Below are 21,639 nucleotides of genomic sequence, written 5' to 3'. Positions count from 1 at the left end.
CAACTTTCGAATGTCACTTCTATCCTCAACACCTTCGTTTTTATTTGGAGAAATAAACTTCCTGAGAATTTACACCTAGACCTTCTCTTCCCCGAGTGCCCAGCTTCCTTTCACCTTCCCACTTTCTCTCCCTTTCGTAGAAAAAAAAAGTTGAAAATAATTGTTTTTAGCTCTATGCACGGACATATAATCATCTGCTGCTTCTCTTACAAAAACAACCCTCTGTTCCTCCACATGAGTTCGCACTGCGTAAAAAATTGAATCTTTAAATTCTTCCAAAAGAATTACTTCTCTCAGGTCTGCAAAGGTTGTCTCTATTTTTAATGCCTATATCCACCGGTCAAAGTTACTTTGTTTTAATCTCTCAAGCTCAATGTAATTTGCCCAGACTATTTTCTCATAGCCCTAAAGTTCTGCCTAAATGCTTCAGGAACCAACTCACATGCGCTCAAAATAGCCTTTATTTTCCACACCATAATACACAGTCTATTCTTCTGATAGCCAAGATTATAGCTCATATACTCTAAGCATAACCTGGATTGCAACAACAGTTTCCTGTGGCTATTTCATCTGGTTTGCTAACTGTTCAAATGAAAGAAAAAATGTTTCAACATCTTTTGCTCAAACTTTGGAAGAGCTTGTACAAATTTAAACATTTCTCCCACTGGGTTCTACTCTGTAGATGAGTTCTTCTTCACCTCCCGGCATCCCTTTTGTTTTATCTCCTAACATTGTCAGTTGTTATTTTATCACTCTCTCTCTCTCTCTCTCCCTCTCGCTTCCCACTCTCTCTCTCTCTCTTTCCTACTTCTTTATCTTCACAATTTCTAACTCCCTGCTTTCGTTCTCTCCCATGCCTTTATGCCTCTTCCCTGGGAATTATCTTTCTATTTCCTTTCCTTCCATTTCACTCGTTTCATTTGCACCTGAAGTTGAGCCCATCCCAATTACCCACCACTTGGAGAACTCTGTGGCTCAGGCATTCCTTCCAATTTCAAATGCCGTGCTATTATTTCAATTTCACCTGCTTTCTGTGCTGCTACAGGTAACCCAAATTGTAATATAACAGCTAACTCTCTTAACTTATTCTTGGATACTGTCTTAAACCCAACCAGACTTATATCCTCTACTTCCAAAAAAAATTTAGCCACGGATACAGCCATTTTTGCAATCTCACCAATTCGAATTTACTTCACACACTCTCCTGAATTCTAAGTGCTTATTGTACTCGACGTTAGATTCACCAATTCCAAAACAGCAAGGATAACAAATGTATACTGCAAGGAGCTCCCAATCATTATGACACTGCCGATGGTAAAGGCTGAGTTAATCAAGTCACTGAGGGAAACTTCAAACAACTGTCATAACCCATTTTTGCAATTTGCATGTTTTAAGATGCAGGATTTGAATTCATTCGTAATAAAGCCACTGATTCTCTAGAGGATTTTTAAAACTAAGTTAAACCTTTATTAATGCAAGAACGATTGTAAGTCTACATATGTATGTCTACAAAATTACTTCTATTAAATAAGTCCCCATAGAGCTCTATTTTAAAATATAAATTCCACTAACATTGTAGGCATCATCCTTCTTCAGGAAAAGGCACAGCAAGCAATTCGGAAAGCAAACGGCACATTGGCCTTTATTGCAAGTGGATATTGCAAGCGCAATAAAAAGAAACAACCACACTTTTCCAGGTGCACGGGGTTTCTGTGAGACCGCACCTGGGATATTGTGTGCAGTTTTGGTCATCATATTTTAGGAAGGACATTGGAGACAGTATAGCGTAAATTAACTAGATTGCTCATATTGTGCGAGGCTTAATGATATTCTCTAATATTCTGTGGGTTTTGGAAGGATGAGAGGCGATCTGACTGAAATACGTAAGAAGGGGTTTGACATAATAGATGCAGTTAGTTTTTCCTTTTGGGCAATCTCTATGTGGTCATAATCTCAGGATAATGGCCAATCATTTGAAAAAAAGTGATAACATTTCTTCACTCAAAATTTATGAATTTTGAAATGTTTTGTTCCAGAAGCCTATAGATGATCCAACATTGAAAACATTGAAGTCTGAGATAGACCGAATTTGGTCTGTCATGAAATCTAGGAAAATGGGGAGCGTGTGGGAAAGTGGAGTTGAAGCCAAAGATCAGCCATTTTCCTGTTGGCTTTCAGAGCAGTCTCAATGGGCTGTTTGGTTTTCTCCTGCTCCTGTTCCACAAGTTCTTGTGTTCTCACATTGAAGTACATTTGCCAATTCCATTCACATTCTCTCAGTTATGAATGCCGCCCTATATTTCATCACAGTTCTCTACCCCTTAAATCGTGCCATTCACAAACTTTGAAATTATTCTTCTGACTCCCCATTGCGTTTCCATATCTATAAGGTGAACGGCAGTGGGCCAAGCATCGGTCTGTGTGAAAAGCTACCTTCTGCCAGTCACTGAAGACTCTCTTTTTTGCTTTTGGAGCCAACTTACTGAACTGTGTCCTGAAAGTGCATTTTCTGATTTTAGCCAGATTTATATTTAGAATGTGCTTTGAAAATCCAAATGGAGAGAACATGTATGTGAGTTTGTGTGTTTGTGTTTCTATGTGTATGTTTGTTTGTGTGAGAGAGAGAGAGAAAAAAGAGAAGAGAAAGTGATCGATACATGCTGTGTGGGGTGTGGGTGGCAGGCGTGAGTGTTGTGAGTGTTATAGAAAGAAAGTGCGTTTCTGAGGTATTATTTTAATTCAGGTTGTGTTTTTGTGTAAGTTTCTGTGAAAGACAATGAGTCAGGTAGGATGTTGGTGAGAAGATGCGTGTGAAAAATAAGTTTCAGATGGTTAGAAAAAAATATCCGCCGAAATTGCAGCAGCATAAAGTTTGTGACAGAGAGATGAGGGAGAGGGATACAATGCCATTGAGTTACTTAGGGCAGAAATAATCTTCAGATAAAAAGGCAGGTTAAGTGAATCAGCAACAAGATGGTGTTATGTGGAGAGGTGAGAGTTTATTCACTTTGTTAATAAGTGTAGAAAATCCGTTTTCTTAAAGTGCTGAAATAATAAATGTTGATGTTCAGGGAGACTTGGGTGTACTTGTTGAATGAACACACGAAGTTAGCAGGCAGGAATAGGAAGCAATTAAGAAAGCAACATGCATGTTGACCATCATTGCCAGGGGTGCACAGCAATAAAGAACTATTTCTATAATTGCACAGAGTTTGGCTGAGACTACATCTGTAATAATGTGCGCAGTTTTCGAGCCCACGTTTCTGGAAGGATATGTTTGCAGTGGAGACGCTAGAGGGAATGGTCACTAAATTGGTCCCTGGCAGGAAGGCTTGTCCTATTATGAGAGCCTGAGTTAATTGGGCCTATATTTTCTGGAGTTTGGAAGAACGAGAGGTAGTTTGAGCGAAACATACACAATTCTGAAGCGGCTTGACAGGGGAGAGGCTGAGAGATTTTTTCTGCTAACAGGGGATCCAAAATATGGGGATGGGGATCGGGGTGGGGTGGGTGGGGACTGCCGGCGGGGGTGGGGATTGGGGGTTCGTTGTGGCCACAGTGTCTGGATAAGAGGCCGAACATTAGGACTGAGGTGAAGAGAAATTCCTTCACTGGAAGAGAAGCTATTCCTTAGAATTCTGAACCCCGGAGGGATAACGCAGAGTTTTGTTTTATGCATCACGATAGTGCTGCAAACATCATTGGGTCTTCTTCCTGTTGAAGGAGCTGTACGGCCAATTGAAAGCATGTACTTAACAGAGCGTCCGAACGCCGACATGAATTATGGAAAAAAAAGCAGCGCTAACGGTGCAAGGCAGTTGCATTCCTACAAATTGGAACGGTTATTTTAAAAATGGTCGAATGTATGCTTAGTTCAATTAGCTCCATCTGTGTTGAATGAATCGATGGATAACTCACAACCTGCTACGTTAATCCACCTCCTGGTGCATCCTATCATCTGCGGAATTATACTCAACCGCAAGTTTCGACTGTTATTGAGACAATTGGAGTGTACGTTAACTGTGCATTAAACTATGAGTTTACTTTGAAATGCGTTGGTGGTGAAATGTTGAAGGAACAAAAAACGGGCTTCCAACGCTGAGTTGCCATAATTGAGGGCGAACATTTTTACGGCGCACATTTCCCATTAGCGAAATTTTGCCTGTGTTGTAAATTTTAAATGTGAGTTGTTTTTGCTCGAATTTTGCTGTAGCCCTGTTTATGACTGCAGCTGCCGGAAGCCATTTCATTTCCGATTGCTCTCTCAGCAAAGCCTATTCATAAGCGTATTTCTTAATAGTCAGTCAGCTGCTGGCTAGGCCAAAATACATTTGTTGCTTCGTGATGTATTTTTTTAAAAAGCTGCACAACGAACTCTTAATGTGCTGTTAAATACTTTGAAACATGCCAGGAACGAAACAAAATATCCAACCGGGCAAAGTCTTCCTCATTGCACGTGTAGTTGAGACATAAACTAGGTCGCTGAGTAGCCAATGCTTCCCGGTGCAACTTGCTGTCGTTCCAAATCTCTCAAAAAATCTTGTTACGAAGACATCCAGGGGAGGGAAAATAACAATGAGCTCTTCCCACCATGAAGCAGCTTCGCTGTATGTTTGTTACTGAGATAATTACATAAATCACAACGGCAGTTGGCCTGATATTTGTTATTTACTGGTTTTCTAACTGGCTCAAAACGCCTAAAGTCGTTCATTGCGATCTAGGCGGAAACATATTTCAGTTATTTGCACTTGCAACTCCCCCGAATTAACAACCAAATTTAAGGCAAGCCAGACCCACCAGGCGTGTCAGCACACTGGGATACCGTCGGATTAAACAAGGTAGCTTGTTCTTTGGCCCGCGCAGGCACGATTGTCCGTTTCTGTGCTGCAAACTTGATGTGATATCCATGAGAGCAGTATGAAGAACTCATCGGGAAATGTCAATCTGATTTGGCCTCGAGGCCGATCATTCAATGGGTGAGATGTGGTGTAAGACGATATCTGTATCGGCTATAACCAGCTAGTGACTCGATGACCAACTGATTGCGTGGGAGTGGATGGGAAATGGGGCGGATTGAGGGGATCAGGGTCAGGGGCTGGGTATCTTGAGCCAGTTAATGCCATTAGCGTCAGTATTAACCCCATAACCATTAACAACACAGGAAACCCAGAGGCCTTATTCCAGCAAACGATTGCTGAAGGAATCATGTCGAGTGAGAAATTTAGATGGGTTGAATGGAATACTGTACGTAGATGGGCTATATGAGTTGAAGGAAACACTATGAATTAATGGGCTGGAACGTTTGAAGGGAATATCTGGTTGACTGGACTTTAGCTTTTAGTTATATGTGCTGAACCCACTTTGAAATTTTGTTCGCAATTGCGATATATGCGTTCTGCAGACTCTGGCCAAAATTGTTGTGTTGAACATTTACTGCTGTCTTCCTCAGGCTCGAGCTTTTAAATCTAACATCAAGTTAAATGAACTATTAGAATTAAAACAAGCAGGAATCATTTCGGCATTGCTCTTGTCAAGGTTTTTGCTTTAACCTGGTGTTTAGGGTGTGGGTGATATTGGCAAGGCCACTTTTCTTAAACATCACTCGTTGCCGGCCAGTACTTGTTTCTTCTTGAGCTTTTGCAGACGTTAAAGTTGTGGTTAGTCGTGTTGGAAATTATTTCCAAGGAGTATGGATGGAAATGATGAAGAACCATATATACCAATGTCTGGATGGCGCGTGGCTTGAGGCGAAATGCTCAAATTAATTTGCAAAGCAAAGACCCACTCGATTAACCGTTCCTACATTTGCTTCCAAAGTATTTGTATGCGAGCAGTGGCTGAGGTGTGTATACGCCTTTAATAATACGTGCATAAGAATGGCTATATTTCCACTAGCAGTTCCTGTTTTTTTTTTCTGAAGAAATGTCAAAACAGTATTATCATCATTATCTTTGGTCTAGAGTTTTACCTTATTGTTTCTTAAATAACTGTAACTAATGTTGTTTATGATGTAACCAGCCCTATAGTCTCGCCGGAGAATTCTCTCTAATATAAATAGCGGCTTCTTCGAAGGCGCAATGATGTTTAAGCAGTTGTCCTCACACGTATACTTACCTCATAGACAATGGGATATCTACTAATCTTGCAAATAGAAAGCATATTCTACCATGTTCTTACAGCTATTGGCGTTACTGGTAAGGCTTTGGATCCTGAACTAATCGTATTAAGAAATGTTGAAGTGTTACTATTCGTGCTACCTGCCTTGTACAGGAACATACTCAGATTGCTCCGTGTGTTATGAAGTCACAAATTGATTATTACTAGCTCAACCAAGTGTCGTTTTCCTGTTTGCTGTGGGAGGGTTGCTTAGATACACTCTTGGCTTTCTTCAGTGCTCGATGCAGTTAATGTTGCTGGAATCTTCCCCTGTATTGACTTTTGTACAGTCTAATTTCCAGTACAAATACTACAATCAGAATTTTAATGTAGATTCATGGTTAAGTGCCGTTTTTAATTCTCATATTCTTGTAAGTGGTTTATTCAATCTAGGCCAATGAACTTTCTATGTTTGGATTTTTTAAATTTATTTTTTGAATGCGATAAATAAACATTTAATTTGGTTTGCCGGCAGGTGTGTTGGAGTGACCTTTCATTTGATTGATTGATTTCGTTGGCCAATGAGAAGGAAAATAACACAATACAATATGGTGTCATTCTACAGTGTAACAATAATTGTAATTAAATTTCAATATTAACTTAAATCTGAGAACCATCATGTTAACCTTTCTAACTTTACTCATACGTCACGAGATGTTTCATTATTTCCGATGAAATTGTACACTCCATATCTTCTGTAACTATGTACTGTCGTTTTAAACTCTGAGAGATAGAAATTCATTTCAGATAGTAATGCACAGGTGTTGGTGTTGGATCAACCGACTTTCACACTCAGCGTCTGATGTTTAGAGCCATTACTGTCAACCTAATCATATACCCAGCATAGCTTGCAATGGGCGACAAACACGATTCACTCATTATGCGCTATTGTCGACTTTCTACCGGTCACTGTTTAACGCAGCATTAAATATATATATTTTCCTTGTTGAAATACAGATAAAGCAAGCCAATAGCAAATTAATTAAATAAAGTTAATCAACTTTACATATTATGCACTCTTTATACGAGCAATAGGATAAAAAATACGTTCAGCACCGAGCAAGATACTGAACATAATCACTCAGCATGTGTTTTAATGGCCACAAGTTAAGGTAAGATCCGCAATAAGTTGTTTATAACCCAATGCTCGAGAATTGTAGCTAACTTCTGAGATAGAAATCTCCCGCTTATTTCATCCCTCCATCGTTTAGCTCTCATGTGAAATTAGTAGTTCGCTCGAGGACAAAGCCATTCTGAATGATGGCTGCAACAAGTATTTCTTACTTCAGCGCCTTAGTCGCATCTGGAGAAATATGCAGTTTGAAAGTTTTCTCATCACTTCAATACCAGACCTGACACTTGACACCACATCTTAACTCCTATGCTGAGCGCCATAGACATTTTGAATTATTATCCGAATTTAATTCATTACAAAAACTCTTTAATGTTGCAAATATTGTGATCGAATACATCTAAATTGGTAGCCTTCTCGCCTTTGTGTCAGAAGGTTATGTGTTCAAGGCGGACCCCATGTTTTGGGTACAAAAATAACGGCCGACATTTCAGTGCGGTATTGAGGGAGCTTTACATTGTCTTTCGGATGAGTCGGTAAATGGAGTTCCCTGTGTACTCTGAATTGGGTTTTCAGAATTTCATAGCAATACCCAATAAACAGGGCGAATGATCCCACATAACCTGGCCAATACTGACCCCGCAATAAATGCTACAGACCGCAGATTATCTAAGCTTGTAACACTGGTGTTTTTGCGAGTTTGTTCAGCGCAAATTGACCGTCGCTGCGCTTCTTAAACTATGACAGTGGCAGCAGTTCAGAAGAATTTAATTAGCTCTGAGGAACTTTGTGCCGTCCTATGGTCGTGAAAGCGATTAAGTAAGTGTGTCCTGCGCTTTCTTTTCAAATACAGGTCTAAATGAATGCTTAATATAGTAAGTAGGATGCGTGGCTATTTAAAATATACACCTTCCCAAACACAACTTTCTTAACTTGTATCTTGTTTGAAGAACGAGAAACGATTGGTAATTTGAAAAAAATATCCTGATTTTATTCGATTTTGGGATATGCGCGTCACTGGCAGAACTGATATTTATTTCCTAGACCTTGTGACCCTCCATCTTTAAAGGTTACAGTCCGTGAGGTCAATTGCTGCTTCTTCTCTTTTGTTACAGTTGAATGGATTGCTGGACAACTTCAGATGGTAGCTTAGAGAGTAAAGTTTTATTTCCTTACCTGAAGGGCATTAACGCATCATTTAGGTATTTACGATATTCAAAAGTCTAGGTGGTCAATTTCACTGCTCGAAGATATTTACTTAATTAAATCATACAACATGGAAATAAGCCATTTTCTTCATCATTCGAATATATTTGTCAAAGATGTTAAATAGTCTCGCGCTTCTGCTCTTTCGCAGTATCCTAAAAATTCTTTGTTTTTTAAGTTGAGTCAGTTCACTTCTGAAAATTACGAAATAATTTGCTTTCTCCATTAATTTAAATAAGTATTTCAGACCAAATCAACATGTTGTGTAAATGGGAAAAAAAAGTCTGCGTGTCCTCGCTGGTTATTTATTTTGTCAATTATCATAAATCCGTGTCTTCTGGTTACCGACACTCATGCCAATGGGCAGCGTTTCTAACTAACTTAAATAACAAAGCACTTAAGGTATTTGAACACCTCTATTATGTAATTATTTTTACATTTCCCGCTCAAAGAGGAATAATTCGTGCATCTCCATACTCTCCAGATAACTGAAGTCCATCAGTCCTGTTGAAGTTCTTCATTAATGTTTCACGTGGCTTACACGTTCTTCTCTGTGCCTCTATTTATCATTATTATTTCTTGTTAACGGCTTTCTCATCTTTCTCACCTGCCATCATCACTGATTTGTTAGTTCACTACAGGGATCCACCCACCTGTTTTTCTATTTCACCATGAAGTTAGTAGAGCCTATCAGATTTTTTTTTCTCTTTCAGGCTGAAGCACCACATTTATCCAATTTAACTTTGACCTGTCATGTTTTTGCACCTTTCACCTCTCAGTTTGTGCCCTCATGAAGAGCTGCTCTTCGCGATTTTATATAATTCCACGGCTTGTCTCATTCGTAAATATTGAAAGTATTATCCTCATATCGAAATTCAGCTCATTAGTTTATATCAACAAGATGAGTGGTTTTGATACTCAGTGAGACGTGTGTGTAACCCAGTTGAGTGGAATGAAACAAATTAGTAATATTTTCATTTTTCTGACTCACAGCCACATTCCGACTCACATTGATGCGGCCCATTTGATGACATGAGCTTCGATACTGAAAATATTAGTCATTTGTAAATGAAATTCTTGTCGGGAAACAATGATTCGAGCATAGACTAGTCCTATAATATGAACTCCACACTACTGTATCTGTAATAGAGCATCATCACCCTGCCATCTAACACTAACGCTGCTCATTAATACCTCTCCTTCCCATACCCCGTATCCTTTCCTACTTCCAATTTTCTTCTGGCATTCCACGAGCAATGGACGAAAAAGGAAAATTGTGGAGGTAGGATAGATCAGTGGGGCATGTTTGTGATAGAGTGAAAGGAATGAGTGGATGAATGATGATAGGGATGATGATAAAGGTAAAGGAGCAGTTGCTAGTGATACTGTCTTTTCCACTTACACAAACTGTAGGCTCACCTTTTATTTATTTCCTTGTACCATTATGCTTTGCTTTTCATTTGCAACTTCATTCCGTCCGGCAACTAATCTACCCTACACTTCCTCCTGTTGTTCGCCAGCACTCACTTTCGTGTGCCTGTATTTGCTTAAACTGGTTGTGACTGTAACTTGAGGAAGAATAAATTCTGCCAGGGGGTCGCTAGTCCTTGGAAATATCTTTCTCCGGAGAGCAGTGGATACTTGGTGATTGAATATACTCAAGGCTGAGTTACATGCATTATCGTTTGTAAAGCAGTTTGCGTATTATGAGAGTCAATGAGGAAAGCGGAGTTAAAGCCATAATTAGATCAACCATGGTCATACTGCATTGTGAAGCAGCCTCAATGGGCCATATGGATTACTCCTTCTCTGTATAAAAGGCTGGTTAGGCCACAGCTAGTGTGCTGCATGCAGTTCTGGAATCCACATTATAGTAAGGAAGCTATTTCACTAGAGAGAGTGCAGAGGAGATTCAACAAGATTTTGCCTGTGCTGGAGAGTTTTAGAAATGATGAGAGATTGAATAGACTGGGGTTATTATCCCTGGAACAGAGCAGATAGAGGGGCTACATTTTTTAGGTGTATAAAATTATGAGGGCATAGATAGTGTAGGCAGGAAGGAAAGTTTCCCCTTGCTGGAGGGATCAGTAACCAGGGGGCATAGATTTAAGGTAAGGAGCATGTGCGGAAATATTTGTTCACCCAGAGGGTGAATCTGGAACTCACTGCCTGAAATGGTGATAGAGGCAGCAACCCTCCTCACATTTGAGGAGTATTTGGATGTGGACTTGCGATGCCATGGCATACAAGGCTATGGGCCTAGTGCTGGGAAATGGGGTTAGAATATTCAGGAACTTATTTGATCAGAGCAGGCTTGATGTGTCGAAGTGCCTTTTTTCTGTGCTGTGGACCTCTATGACTCCATGACTCTATTCCTTATGTTATGTGTGTTTTGTTTTCTCCCAGTTCTGATAGCAGTCCATTGAATTTCGATTAGCCATAATTTACCCTGATAATATGTTCGAGGGTGCCGGTCCATAAGGGCATTGGTTCCTTGACCTCAGGGCACACTGAAACAGAATTTTTGTTTTAGGTCTCGGTATCAGATTCCAATATTATGTCTAGTGCCACTCCAGACAATAGCAGCTTCATTTAACTTAGTTTTACAACTTGAGATTTGAAAGCACAATATTGGGCTTGTGGATCCTAAATATAATTATAACAGGACCAACCAAAATCTTCAATTTCATTACAGACCCTTGTTGTTCTTTATTTATTTTCTATAATCTCTCTATTCATTATTAACATTTGTTACTCATGGAAATTTTGTTCCATTTATTTCATTGAATTTTTATACCTGTTATATAATGACACCCTAAAGCAGCATTATAATGTTCTGTGGAATGACAATAGATTTGTTGCAATTGATGCAAAATCGTAACTTTTACAGTATATCCTTTTAACTGATACCATGTTTCTCTGAAATCTGCCTACTAAGAAATTGTTGTTTAATCCTATTTCCTGCAGTCAACTTTGTGGTGATTGTGATCCTGAAACGAGGGAATTGTGGCCTTTCCAAATGTATCACTCGGTACCTAATGGCAATGATAACAGCAGATCTGCTACTCGTCACCATTGATGTTATACTGAATCGGATTAATAACATCTATTTCCTAATTATTTTTTTATTCATCACTCCAGTGTGTAAACTGAAAATAGTTTTGGCTCTTGCGGCGCTACACTGTTCTGTGTGGTTCACAGTCGCTTTTAGCTTTGATCGATTTGTAGCCAGTTCCTGTCAGAAACTAAAAGCAAAATATTGCAACAAGAGAACGGCAACTGTGGTTATAGGGACTGTGAGCGTTGTCAGCTGTGTGAGATCCATTCCCTGGTGCTTCGCCTTTGTTCCTTTCATAACTATCGACAATATGCCATGGTTTTGCATTGAAACACAAGAGTTTTATACCTCATCCTTTTGGATAGCGTGTGAGATGATTGACAGCATATTAATACCGTTGCTTCCATTTACCCTGATGTTGGTGTTCAACTCTATGACTATCAGGAACATTATAATTGTCAATCGGCTCCGGAAGGGCCTCCGACGCCAAGGCAGATCAGATAATGAGAGTGACCCAGAAATGGAGAACCGAAGGAAATCCATCATTTTACTCTTTGCTTTGTCTGCCAATTTTATCTTGCTGTGGATTACATCTGGTGCACATTCGTTAAATTGGCAAGTTGTAAACTACAATTTTACGAACAAATATTTTCGTAATCCAGCCTATTGTTTCCAACAATTTGGATTCATGCTACGGCTTCTGAGCTCGTGTACCAACACCTGCATTTATGCACTAACCCTGAGTAAATTTAGAGAGGAGTTAAAGAATGGGCTTAAATATCCATTTATTCTAATTGCTAAATTATTTGAACGGCAATATGAGAGCGAATCTCAACAATAGCTGAATTCCTAGCATTGCAAATCAGTCCCTTTTCAAATTTCATTCCATGCTGTCACTTTATAATTATTGCAATCCGGAATATTCGATAATAAATGTGACCATTGTGAGGAACACGCTAATTGGAAAGTTGGAAAAATTTTGGTTACTCATCCTCCTGATTTTTTTTAACAACTCTACAAGTTTAACTCCGACCTTTGCTTATGCCGTTATATTTGCGGAAACCACAGATCAACAGCTAGATGTCGAGCGGGGACACATGGTGAGAGGAGTTTCTTTGTTTAGCAGAGTTAAAGAAGAGCGACTCTTGCTGGGCGAGAGGCTCTTGCTGATTGATTGAAAACACCCGGCCTGGAAGAAGTACGAACAATTTATTATTTTTGAACTCAGAGTCAGTGTGTTTGTGATGGCCTTGAGAGCAGGCTGCAAAGGGAGTCTGTCGCCCTCTCCCCCCTCCCCTCTCTCTCTCTCTCCGCAGAATTGCCTACAGTGCAAGTGAGTTAACCTTCAACCTGAAAATTCTCCTCAGAATAACTCATCTAGATTTTTTAAATACCCTACCAAGTTGTGACAAACGAGTATTATCAAAGACAGTGTTTCACCATAGATCCGTCTGAAAACATTTCCAGATCTATTGTGACCAGAGTTCTGTTAGGTCAACAGTGTCGAGAACATTTCTAACTTCATCCTTTAAAAGAAAACTCTCCCATACTCCAGCCCCTGCAGAGATCGTATTTGTTTTGTGTTTGTGTTTGTGTGTGAGTGTACGGGTGTGGGGTACCTGTTTCTTTTAAAGGGGTTGAAATCATTACACTTGCAAATTGCAAAGTGTTTTTGAACCGGTTTTGCAACTTGTTTTTTTTTTAAACATATGTTTGTTTTCTAATAAATCGATTATTTTGTTTTACTTGAAAGAAGCCTGGTTAAATATTTTTTATACTTGGGCATAACCGTATGAAATGTAAATAGATGACTATTTGGTGAGTTATTTAAACATTTAAAGGATTGTAGCCACCCGTGGAGAAGTGTTGCTAGATTTAAATCCACACACCTCTCATCATGGTCCGCAACACCACGGTAAATTTTCAATTCTCATCCTGCACAACCTTATAGCCTTGCAAACCATTAACACAAAATCTATCTGAAATATCTTTCCTCCATTGACCAGCTCAGTGAGACTGCACTCGCTAGCCTCATTGTTACATATCAATTTATAGACAAAGCATGTACACGAATATCATTGTGATGGATTTTATACTGCTTTGAAGGGAGAGATGCAGGTAGAACAAGATATAAGGTCAGGGGTAGGTGACAGCTTAGGAGAGATTGATTTAAAAAAAAGGCATAGGGGAAGGGATTGTCTTTTCAGCAACTCAGATTATGTGTCGCTTACAAGTAGCTCAACAGTGAAGCACACGTTGTGCAGCTTTTTTAAGAAGACATCTCGAAGCATCAAATGTTTTATTTTGGCCTAGCCAGCAGCTGGCGGCATTTAAGGAAATTTACTTACGAATCAGCAGCATTGCTGAAAGAGGCATCATTCGCGTGGAGTTGTTGGGAAAAGAGTTACTAATTTGTGTATAGGGCTGTTGATAACTTAATTGCTAACCCTTTAAGGTACGGTTGTAGGATTAGTTGCACTGGCGGTTGCAAGTCAGCTCGAGTGAATTTGCCTGCAGCATTGCAGCGAACTGCAGGCATGGACACATTTCAGAGGGATATCACTGCTCGTTTGCAACTGTTCCTCTGTTAAGTTGAAATAGTTTGATTGCATGTTACCCACAGATTTGTGGCACAGAGGTGTTAAAAGAACGGATCTGTCACATCAAAAGGCAGAAATTTCCAAGAATGGAGAAAAGCTTCGCTGCTCCAAGAGCAACTGCCGCTTTCCATTTTGTTTTGCAGGATGACGGCAAACATGCATGGGTTCTGACGGAAAACAAAAGCTTGATTCAAGACAACATTGCCCAACAGGGTATGGAACACGCGATTTTGACGTTATTAATACCAAGCTCTACACATTTGAGCAAAACAGCGGCTACTTCCATATATCCCTCGTGTGATCAAGTGAGTTCAAATTCTGACCAGCAGTAGAGGGGGGATCACAGCATTTTGTCTTGCTGACTGATCGTGCACCAACTGGAACGTAGGAAATATCGTGTTGGGTAGTTAATATCGTGACGAGAGAGTGATTGCCCTTGACATCAAGGCAGCGTTTGACCGAGTATGGCATCAAGGAACCCTGGCAAAACTGAAGTCAATGTGAATATAGAGAGAGCTCTCCGCTGGCTGGAGTGGTACCTAGCATAGAGGAAGATGGCTGTGGTTGTTGGTGATCAATCACCTCAGCACCCAGACAGAACTGCAGAAGTTCCTCAGGTTAGTGTCTTCGACACAACTATCTTCAGATGCTTCATTAATGACCTTCTTCCCATCATATGGCCAGGACTTGGAATGTTCACTGATGATTGTACAATGTCCAGCACCATTCATGACTCCTCAAATACTCCCGCAGTCCATGTCCAAATGCAAAAATCCTGGACAATGTCTAGGATTGGCGTAAAAAGTGGCTAGTAGCACTTGTGCCACACACTTGCCAAACAATGACCATATGGAATAAGATAGAACCAACCCATCACTGCTTGATATTCAGCATCATTACCCTCACTGAGTCCCCCATTATCAACATTCTAGCTGTTTCCATTGTCCAGAAACCGAGCTGGATTAGCCATATAAGTACTGTGGCTACGAGAGCAGGTCAGAGGCTAGGAATCCTGTGACGAGTAACTCACCTCCTGATTCCCCAAAGCCTGTCCACCATCTACAAGGCACAAGCAAGGAGTGTGATGGGAACCTACCCAATTACCTGAATGAGTGCATTTCCCAAACAGTAAAGAAGCTTGTCACTTTCCAGGACAAAGCAGCCCGCTTGATCAACACCACATCCAAAAACATTCACTCCCTCCACCATCAACTCACAGTAGCGGCAATGTGTATTATTTATCAGATGTAATGCAGGAATTCACTAATCCTCCTTTGGTAGCAGCTTCCGCAAGTGCACGGCCACTACTACCTACAAAGGTGAGGGCAGCCGAGAGATGGGAAGGTCACCACCAAGAAGTTCCCCTCCAAGCCACTCATCGCTCTGACTTGGAAATATACTGCCGTCCCTTCACTGTCACTGGGTCAGCATCCAGGAGCTCCCTTCTTGAAGCACTGTGGATGTACCCACACCACATTAACTGCAGCGGTTAAAGAAGGCAGCTCACAACCACCGTTTCAAGGGAAACTAGGGAGGGGCAATACATGCTGGACAAACCAACGAAACCTACATACCGTGAATGAATAAAAAATATTGCAAACTCAAAGCTTCAGTTTAGTGGCGAGCTGGAAGGAAATATTTTCTCCCCAGAGCAGTCTGATTGTTTCGATCTTCACAAAACTGCTCAGCAGCGTCAGTGACCTTCGTTTTCTCAATGTTGAATATATTCTGCCGAGTTTAAAATGTTTTGCCATCATTAGGCTGATATCCCAAGCAAATCTCAAACTGAAAAAATTATCGCCATCAATTCTTATGCAATCTCTCTTTTTCTATTTCTAACATGGGATTTGACATGTCTCCCATGCAAAGTATAAGTTGCTCATGGAGAATTGCCTTGAGAAGGATTGCTGAACATAAAGAGAGAAAGCAATTGAAACATTGAAGTAACAATAGCTTTGAAATGTTGCCGTATAGCAAGTTTGTTGCAGTTCAACCTTTTGAACTGAAATGCGAATGAGGAGTAAGGTGGTTACTAAATGCAAACTCATGACTTGGGTTTCAGCGGAAAATGGCCCAGTGCCTGTATAATTTCATTTTGTTAGCATAATTCGGCGGAGGTGCAAGGGCACGGAACTTAAATATATTTCCTACTAGCTCTGATTCAACGGCTTTGGGTGCTTAGGGCAAGTTTAGAATCCAGTAAATGGCAGAACAGGACAGGCCAACTGCCCTTATGTTTGATGTATTTACTTTGGTAACAGTCATAGAGCAGCGACAATTCACGGTAGGGGGAGCTCACTAATTTTTAGTCTTGCGTGTATCCTCTACTGGGTGCCCTCATAAAGAGTAGTTGTGAGATAGATTGGAACTGGAAAAACTTATACGGAAAGCATTGGCTTCTCAGCCACATAAAACAATGTGTCCCATAAATTTACCTCAGCAATGACGTACACATTATGCGGTGAAGTATTTTGTTTCGTTCCGGTCTTCACTGAAAGTAATTAGCAAAACATTGGGAGTCCGTTGTGCAGCTTTTCAGAAAGATATATAGAAGCAACAATTATATCAATGGGAAGAGGATGAACCAGGGAAAGATTAGGGTCCATAAGCGAACAAGGGGGTAATCTATGGGCGGAGCCAGAGTACATCCCTAGAGTGTTGAATGAATACTTTACGTCTGTCTTCACCCAAGAGAATGAGGATGAAGGTATGGAACTCGGGGAGAGAGACTGCGAGGTTCTTAAGCAAATTGATATAGGTGTGACAAGATATTGGAGGTATTGGCAGGCTTAAAAGTGGACAAATCTCCAGGACCGGATGATTTGTGTCCCAGACTGCAGGGGGAGGCAAGGGAGAAGATCGCAGGGGCTCTGACCAAATTTTTAATTCCTCTCTGGCCACGTGGGAGGTGCAAGAGGACTGGAGAATAGCTAATGTGGCTCCGCTATTTAAAAAGGGCTGTAGAGATAAGCCAGGGAAACACAGGCCAGGGAGCCTCACGTCACTGGTAGGGAAACTATTGGAGAATGTTCTGAAGGAGAGTATATAACTCCACATAGAGAGGCAAGGTTTGATCAGGAATAGTCAGAATGGCTTTGTTCGAGGGAGGTCATGCCTAACAAATTTGATTCAATTTTTACAGGAGGTAACCAGGCGCGTAGATGAGACCAGTGCATTTGATGTAGTTTGTAGGGATTTGAGCAAAGCCTTTGACAAGGTCCTACATGGGAGATTTATAACGATGGCAAAGGCACATGGGAATGCAGGGTAATTTGGTAAGGTGGATTCAAAAATTGCTTAGTTGTATGAGGCAGAGTGTGATGACAGAATAATGTTTTAGTAACTGGAAGCCAGTGTCCAGAGGCGTACCACAGGGATCTGTGCTTGGTTCCCTATTATTTGTCATTTATATAAATGACATAGATGACTATGTGTGGGGGTAGGATTAGTAAGTTTGCGGATGACACAAAGATTGGCCAGGTGGTTGACAGTGAGGTTGAGTGTCTTTGGCTACTGGAAGATATGACGGGATTGTCAAAAGGGCAGATAAGTAGCAGGTGGAATTTAACCCTGAAAAGTGTGAGGTGATACACTTTGGAAGGAGTAATTTGACAAGGAAGTATTCAATGAACGACAAGGCACTAGGAAGTTCTGAGGAACAAAGGGAACTTGGCGTGTGTGTCCATAGATCTCTGAAGGAAGAGAGACATGTTACTGGGGTGGTGAAAATGGCGTATGGGACACTTGACATTATCAATCGACGCATAGATTACAAAAGTAGGGAGGTCATGTTGGAGTTGTATAGAACCTTGGTGAGGCCACAGCTGTAGTACTGTGTGCTGTTCTGGTTGCCACATTATAGGAAGGATGTGATTGCACTGGAGGGGGTGCAGAGGAGATTCACCAGGATGTTGCCTGGGATGAAACATTAAAGTTATGAAGAGAGGTTGGATAGACTTGGGTTGTTTTCGTTGGAGCAGAGAAGACTGAGGGGCGACCTGATCGAGGTTTACAAGATGAGGAGGGGCATGGACATTCTGGGTAGGGAGCAGCTGTCCCCCTTAGTTGAAGGATCAGTCACAAGGGGTCATAGGTTCAAATGTTCGTGCAGGAGGTTTAGAGGGGATGTGAAGAAAACCTTTTTTACCCAGAGGGTGGTGACTGTCTGGAAGCACTGCCTGGGAGGGTGGTGGAGGCGGGTTGCCTCACATCCTTTAAAAAGTACCTGGATGAGCACTTGGCACGGCATAACATTCAAGGTTATGGGCGAAGTGCTGGTAATTGGTATTATGTAGGTAGGTCAGATGCTTCTCACGTGTCGGTGCAGACTCGGTGGGCCGAAGAGCCACTTCTGCACGGTGATTCTTTGATTCTGTGATTCTTTGATTCTGTAAAGTATGTGTTTGGCCCAGCCAGCAGCTGAGTTTTGAAAAATGTGCTTATCAACAGCATTGCTGAAAGTGGGCGCATTTGCGTGCAGTTGTTTGGAATTGAGTTTTCATCCGGGTAGAGGGCCATTAATGGCTTCAATGCGGTCCGTTTAAGGTAAACTAGTATGATTTGTTGCACTGGCGATTGCAAGTTGGCTCGAGAAAATTTGCCTGCAACATTGCAGCGAACAACAGTCAGGGGCGCAGTTGACAGCGTTGTCACTGCTCTTTTGCAAGTATTCTACTGTACAGTAGAAAATGATTCATCACATGATACCGACAGACTGGTGGCACATAAGTGTTTAAATAAGCCAGGATTTGTCAGAACAAAAGGCCTAAATTTTCCAAGAAGCAAGAAGAAATGAAAACTGCAATCCAACAGGGTAAATGCCCCCAGTTGAAACCCCCTTGCAGCGTGTCAGAAACTACTTCAGTACTGTAACTGAACATCACAATCACCATTAGATATAAGACAGAAAAGCTTCACTGGTCAGGATAGGGGTTAGATCTGCGAGTTGTGAGTTATACGCGCCACGTACTAAACACATGAGCGAACAATTCAAGCGTCAGATTTTCCGAGTAAGAGCAAGTGATTTTCAAATTCAGTCTATCAGTGAGTGGATAATCCAGCATTCTTCCTCATTGTCTGATCGTGCACCAGCTGGAACATTAGAACTCTCATATTTGCAAACTCAAAGCTTCAGGTCACCAGAAGCTGGAAGGACAAATTTATTCCAAGAGCTGTCTCAAAGTTCCAAACTTCACAAAGTTGCTCAGCAAAGTGTACGCTCCCCTTTTTTCTCAATGTTGAAACCATTCTGCTGAAAGCAAATCTGAATGTGCAAAATTCCATGCCATCGATCAGCTGATATTTTGTTTAATCTGTTGCATTCAAACTATCAACGACCCGCTATATGAAACATAAGTCGCTACCTAACAACCATATGCTGCCTCTTTCAGCAAAGCCGATTCATAAGGAAACAGGCAGTCAGCTGCTGGCTCGGCAAATAATCATTTGCTGCTTCTATATGTCTTCTAAACATATTGCACAACGGACTCTCATAGACCCATACATGTTTACAACACAGAAGGCGGCCACTCGGCCAATCGTGTAACAAAGATTTGACTACACTAATAAGACCATAAGACATAGGAGCAGAAAATAGGCCATTCAGCCCATCGAATCAGCTCCGCCATTCAGTTAAGGCCGATACATTTCTCAACCCCATTCCCCTGCATTCTCTCCGTAACCTCTGATCCCCTTACTAATCAAGAACCTATCTATCTCGGTCGTAAGTGCACCCAATGACCAGGTCTCCACAGCCTTCTCTGGCAATGAATTCCATAAATTCGCCACTCTCTGGCTAATGAAGTTTCTCTTCATCTCTGTTCTAAATTACCATCCCTTTAGTCTTAGGCTGTGCCCTCGGATCCTAGTCTCTCCTACTAATGGAAACATCTTCCCCAAGTCCACAGGCCTTTCAGTATTCTGTAAGTTTCAATCAGACCACCCCCCCCCCCCCCCATCCATCTAAACTCCGTCGAGTATAGACGCAGAGTCCTCAAATATTCCTCATATGTTAAGCCTTTCATTCCTGGGATCGTTCTTGTGAACATCCTATGGACCATCTCCTTCCTGAGATACGGGGCCCAACATTGCTCACAATCTTCTAAATGTGGTCTGACCAGAGCCTTATGAAGCCTCCGCAGCACATCCCTGCATTTATATTCCAGTCCTCTCGAAATAAATGACAACATTGCATTTACCTTCCTAAGTACCGACTCAACCTGCAAGTTAACCTTAAGAGAATCCTGACTAGGAATCCAAGTCACTTTGCACTCCAGATTTCTGAATTCTCTTCCCATTTAGAAAATAGTTTATGCCTCTATTCTTCCTATCAAAGTGCATGACCTCACACTTCCCGACTTTTTATTCCATCTGCCACTTCTTTGCCATTCTCCTAATCTGTCTAAATCCTTCAGCAGCCTGCACCCCTCCTCAATACTACCTGTCCCTCCATCTATCTTTGTATCATCTGCAAACATAGCCAGAATGCACTGAGTTCCTTCATCTAGATCATTAATTTATACGTTGAAAATGTGTGGTCCTAACACTAACCACTGCGGAACTCTACTAGTCACCGGCAGCCATGCTGAGATGGACCCCATTATCACCACTCTCTACCTCCTGCCAGACATCCAATCTTCTACCTATGCAAGTAGCTTGCCTCTAACACCATGGTCTCTCATCTTACTGAGTAGCCTCCTCTGCGGCACCTTGTCAAAAGCCTTCTGGAAGTCCAATTAGATAACATCCATTGGCCCTCCTTTGTCTAACCTGCTCGTTACCTTCTCAAATAATTCTAACAGACTTTTCAGGCATGGCCTCCCCTTGATGAGACCATGCTGACTTTGCCCTATTTTACCATGCACTTCCAATTTTTCTGAAGTCACATCCTTAATAATGGACTCTAAAATCTTACCAACGACCGAGGTCAGGATAATCCCATTTTCCAGCGCTTGTCCATAGTCCCCGATGCCATGGAAATGTTGCAAGAGTCTCTGACACAAACATCCTATCAGGCAGTGCGTTCCAGACTTCCACCAATCTCTGGGTGAAATATTTTCTCCTCAACTCACTCTTAGCCTTACACTTTTTACCTTAATTCTATGTACCCTGGTTATTGGCGTCTGTAGTAATGGGGAAAGTTGTTTCCTAGCCACCTTTTCTACGCCCCTCATAATCTTATGCACCTCTATCAGGTCCCCTCTCAACCTTCGCTGTTCCGATTAAAACAAGCGCAGCCTAACCAATCTTTCCTCATCACTCAGACCCTCCAGCCCAGGCACCATCATGGTAAAACTCCATTGCACCCCATCCAGTGCAAAGACATCCTTCCCATAATTTCGTGACCAGAACTGCACACAGTACTCCAGTTGTGACCTAACCAGTTTTTAAGCAGTTCCAGCACAGGCTCCCTGTTCTTCTATTCTATGCATTGGTTAATAAAGGTAAGAATCCCATATGACTTCTTAAGCACCTTATCTACCTGTCCTGCTGCTTTCATGGATCTTGGTACAGGCACACCAAGGTCCCACTCATCTTCATTAATTCCC

General features: G+C 41.3%; 1 protein-coding gene across 1 annotated transcript; it reads left to right on the top strand.

The window, feature by feature from the left end:
- Positions 1-6,124: 6,124 nt before the first annotated feature.
- Positions 6,125-12,333, top strand: LOC121273502 (probable G-protein coupled receptor 139). Its single transcript, XM_041180672.1, has 2 exons — positions 6,125-6,194; positions 11,402-12,333. Exons 1-2 carry the CDS (start codon positions 6,125-6,127, stop codon positions 12,331-12,333), a joined length of 1,002 nt encoding a protein of 333 aa, XP_041036606.1.
- The last annotated feature ends 9,306 nt before the right edge of the window (positions 12,334-21,639 follow it).

This window comes from Carcharodon carcharias (genome assembly GCF_017639515.1).
Source record: "Carcharodon carcharias isolate sCarCar2 chromosome 24 unlocalized genomic scaffold, sCarCar2.pri SUPER_24_unloc_17, whole genome shotgun sequence".
Classification (NCBI taxonomy): domain Eukaryota; kingdom Metazoa; phylum Chordata; class Chondrichthyes; order Lamniformes; family Lamnidae; genus Carcharodon; species Carcharodon carcharias.
This window is presented reverse-complemented; position numbering and strand designations above follow the sequence as displayed.

Coding starts and splice junctions, on each gene's coding strand:
- LOC121273502 (XM_041180672.1), top strand. CDS start 6,125: ATGGGATATCTACTAATCTTGCAAATAGAAAGCATATTCTACCATGTT. Junction 6,195..11,401: donor TACAGCTATTGGCGTTACTG/GTAAGGCTTTGG, acceptor TATTTCCTGCAG/TCAACTTTGTGGTGATTGTG.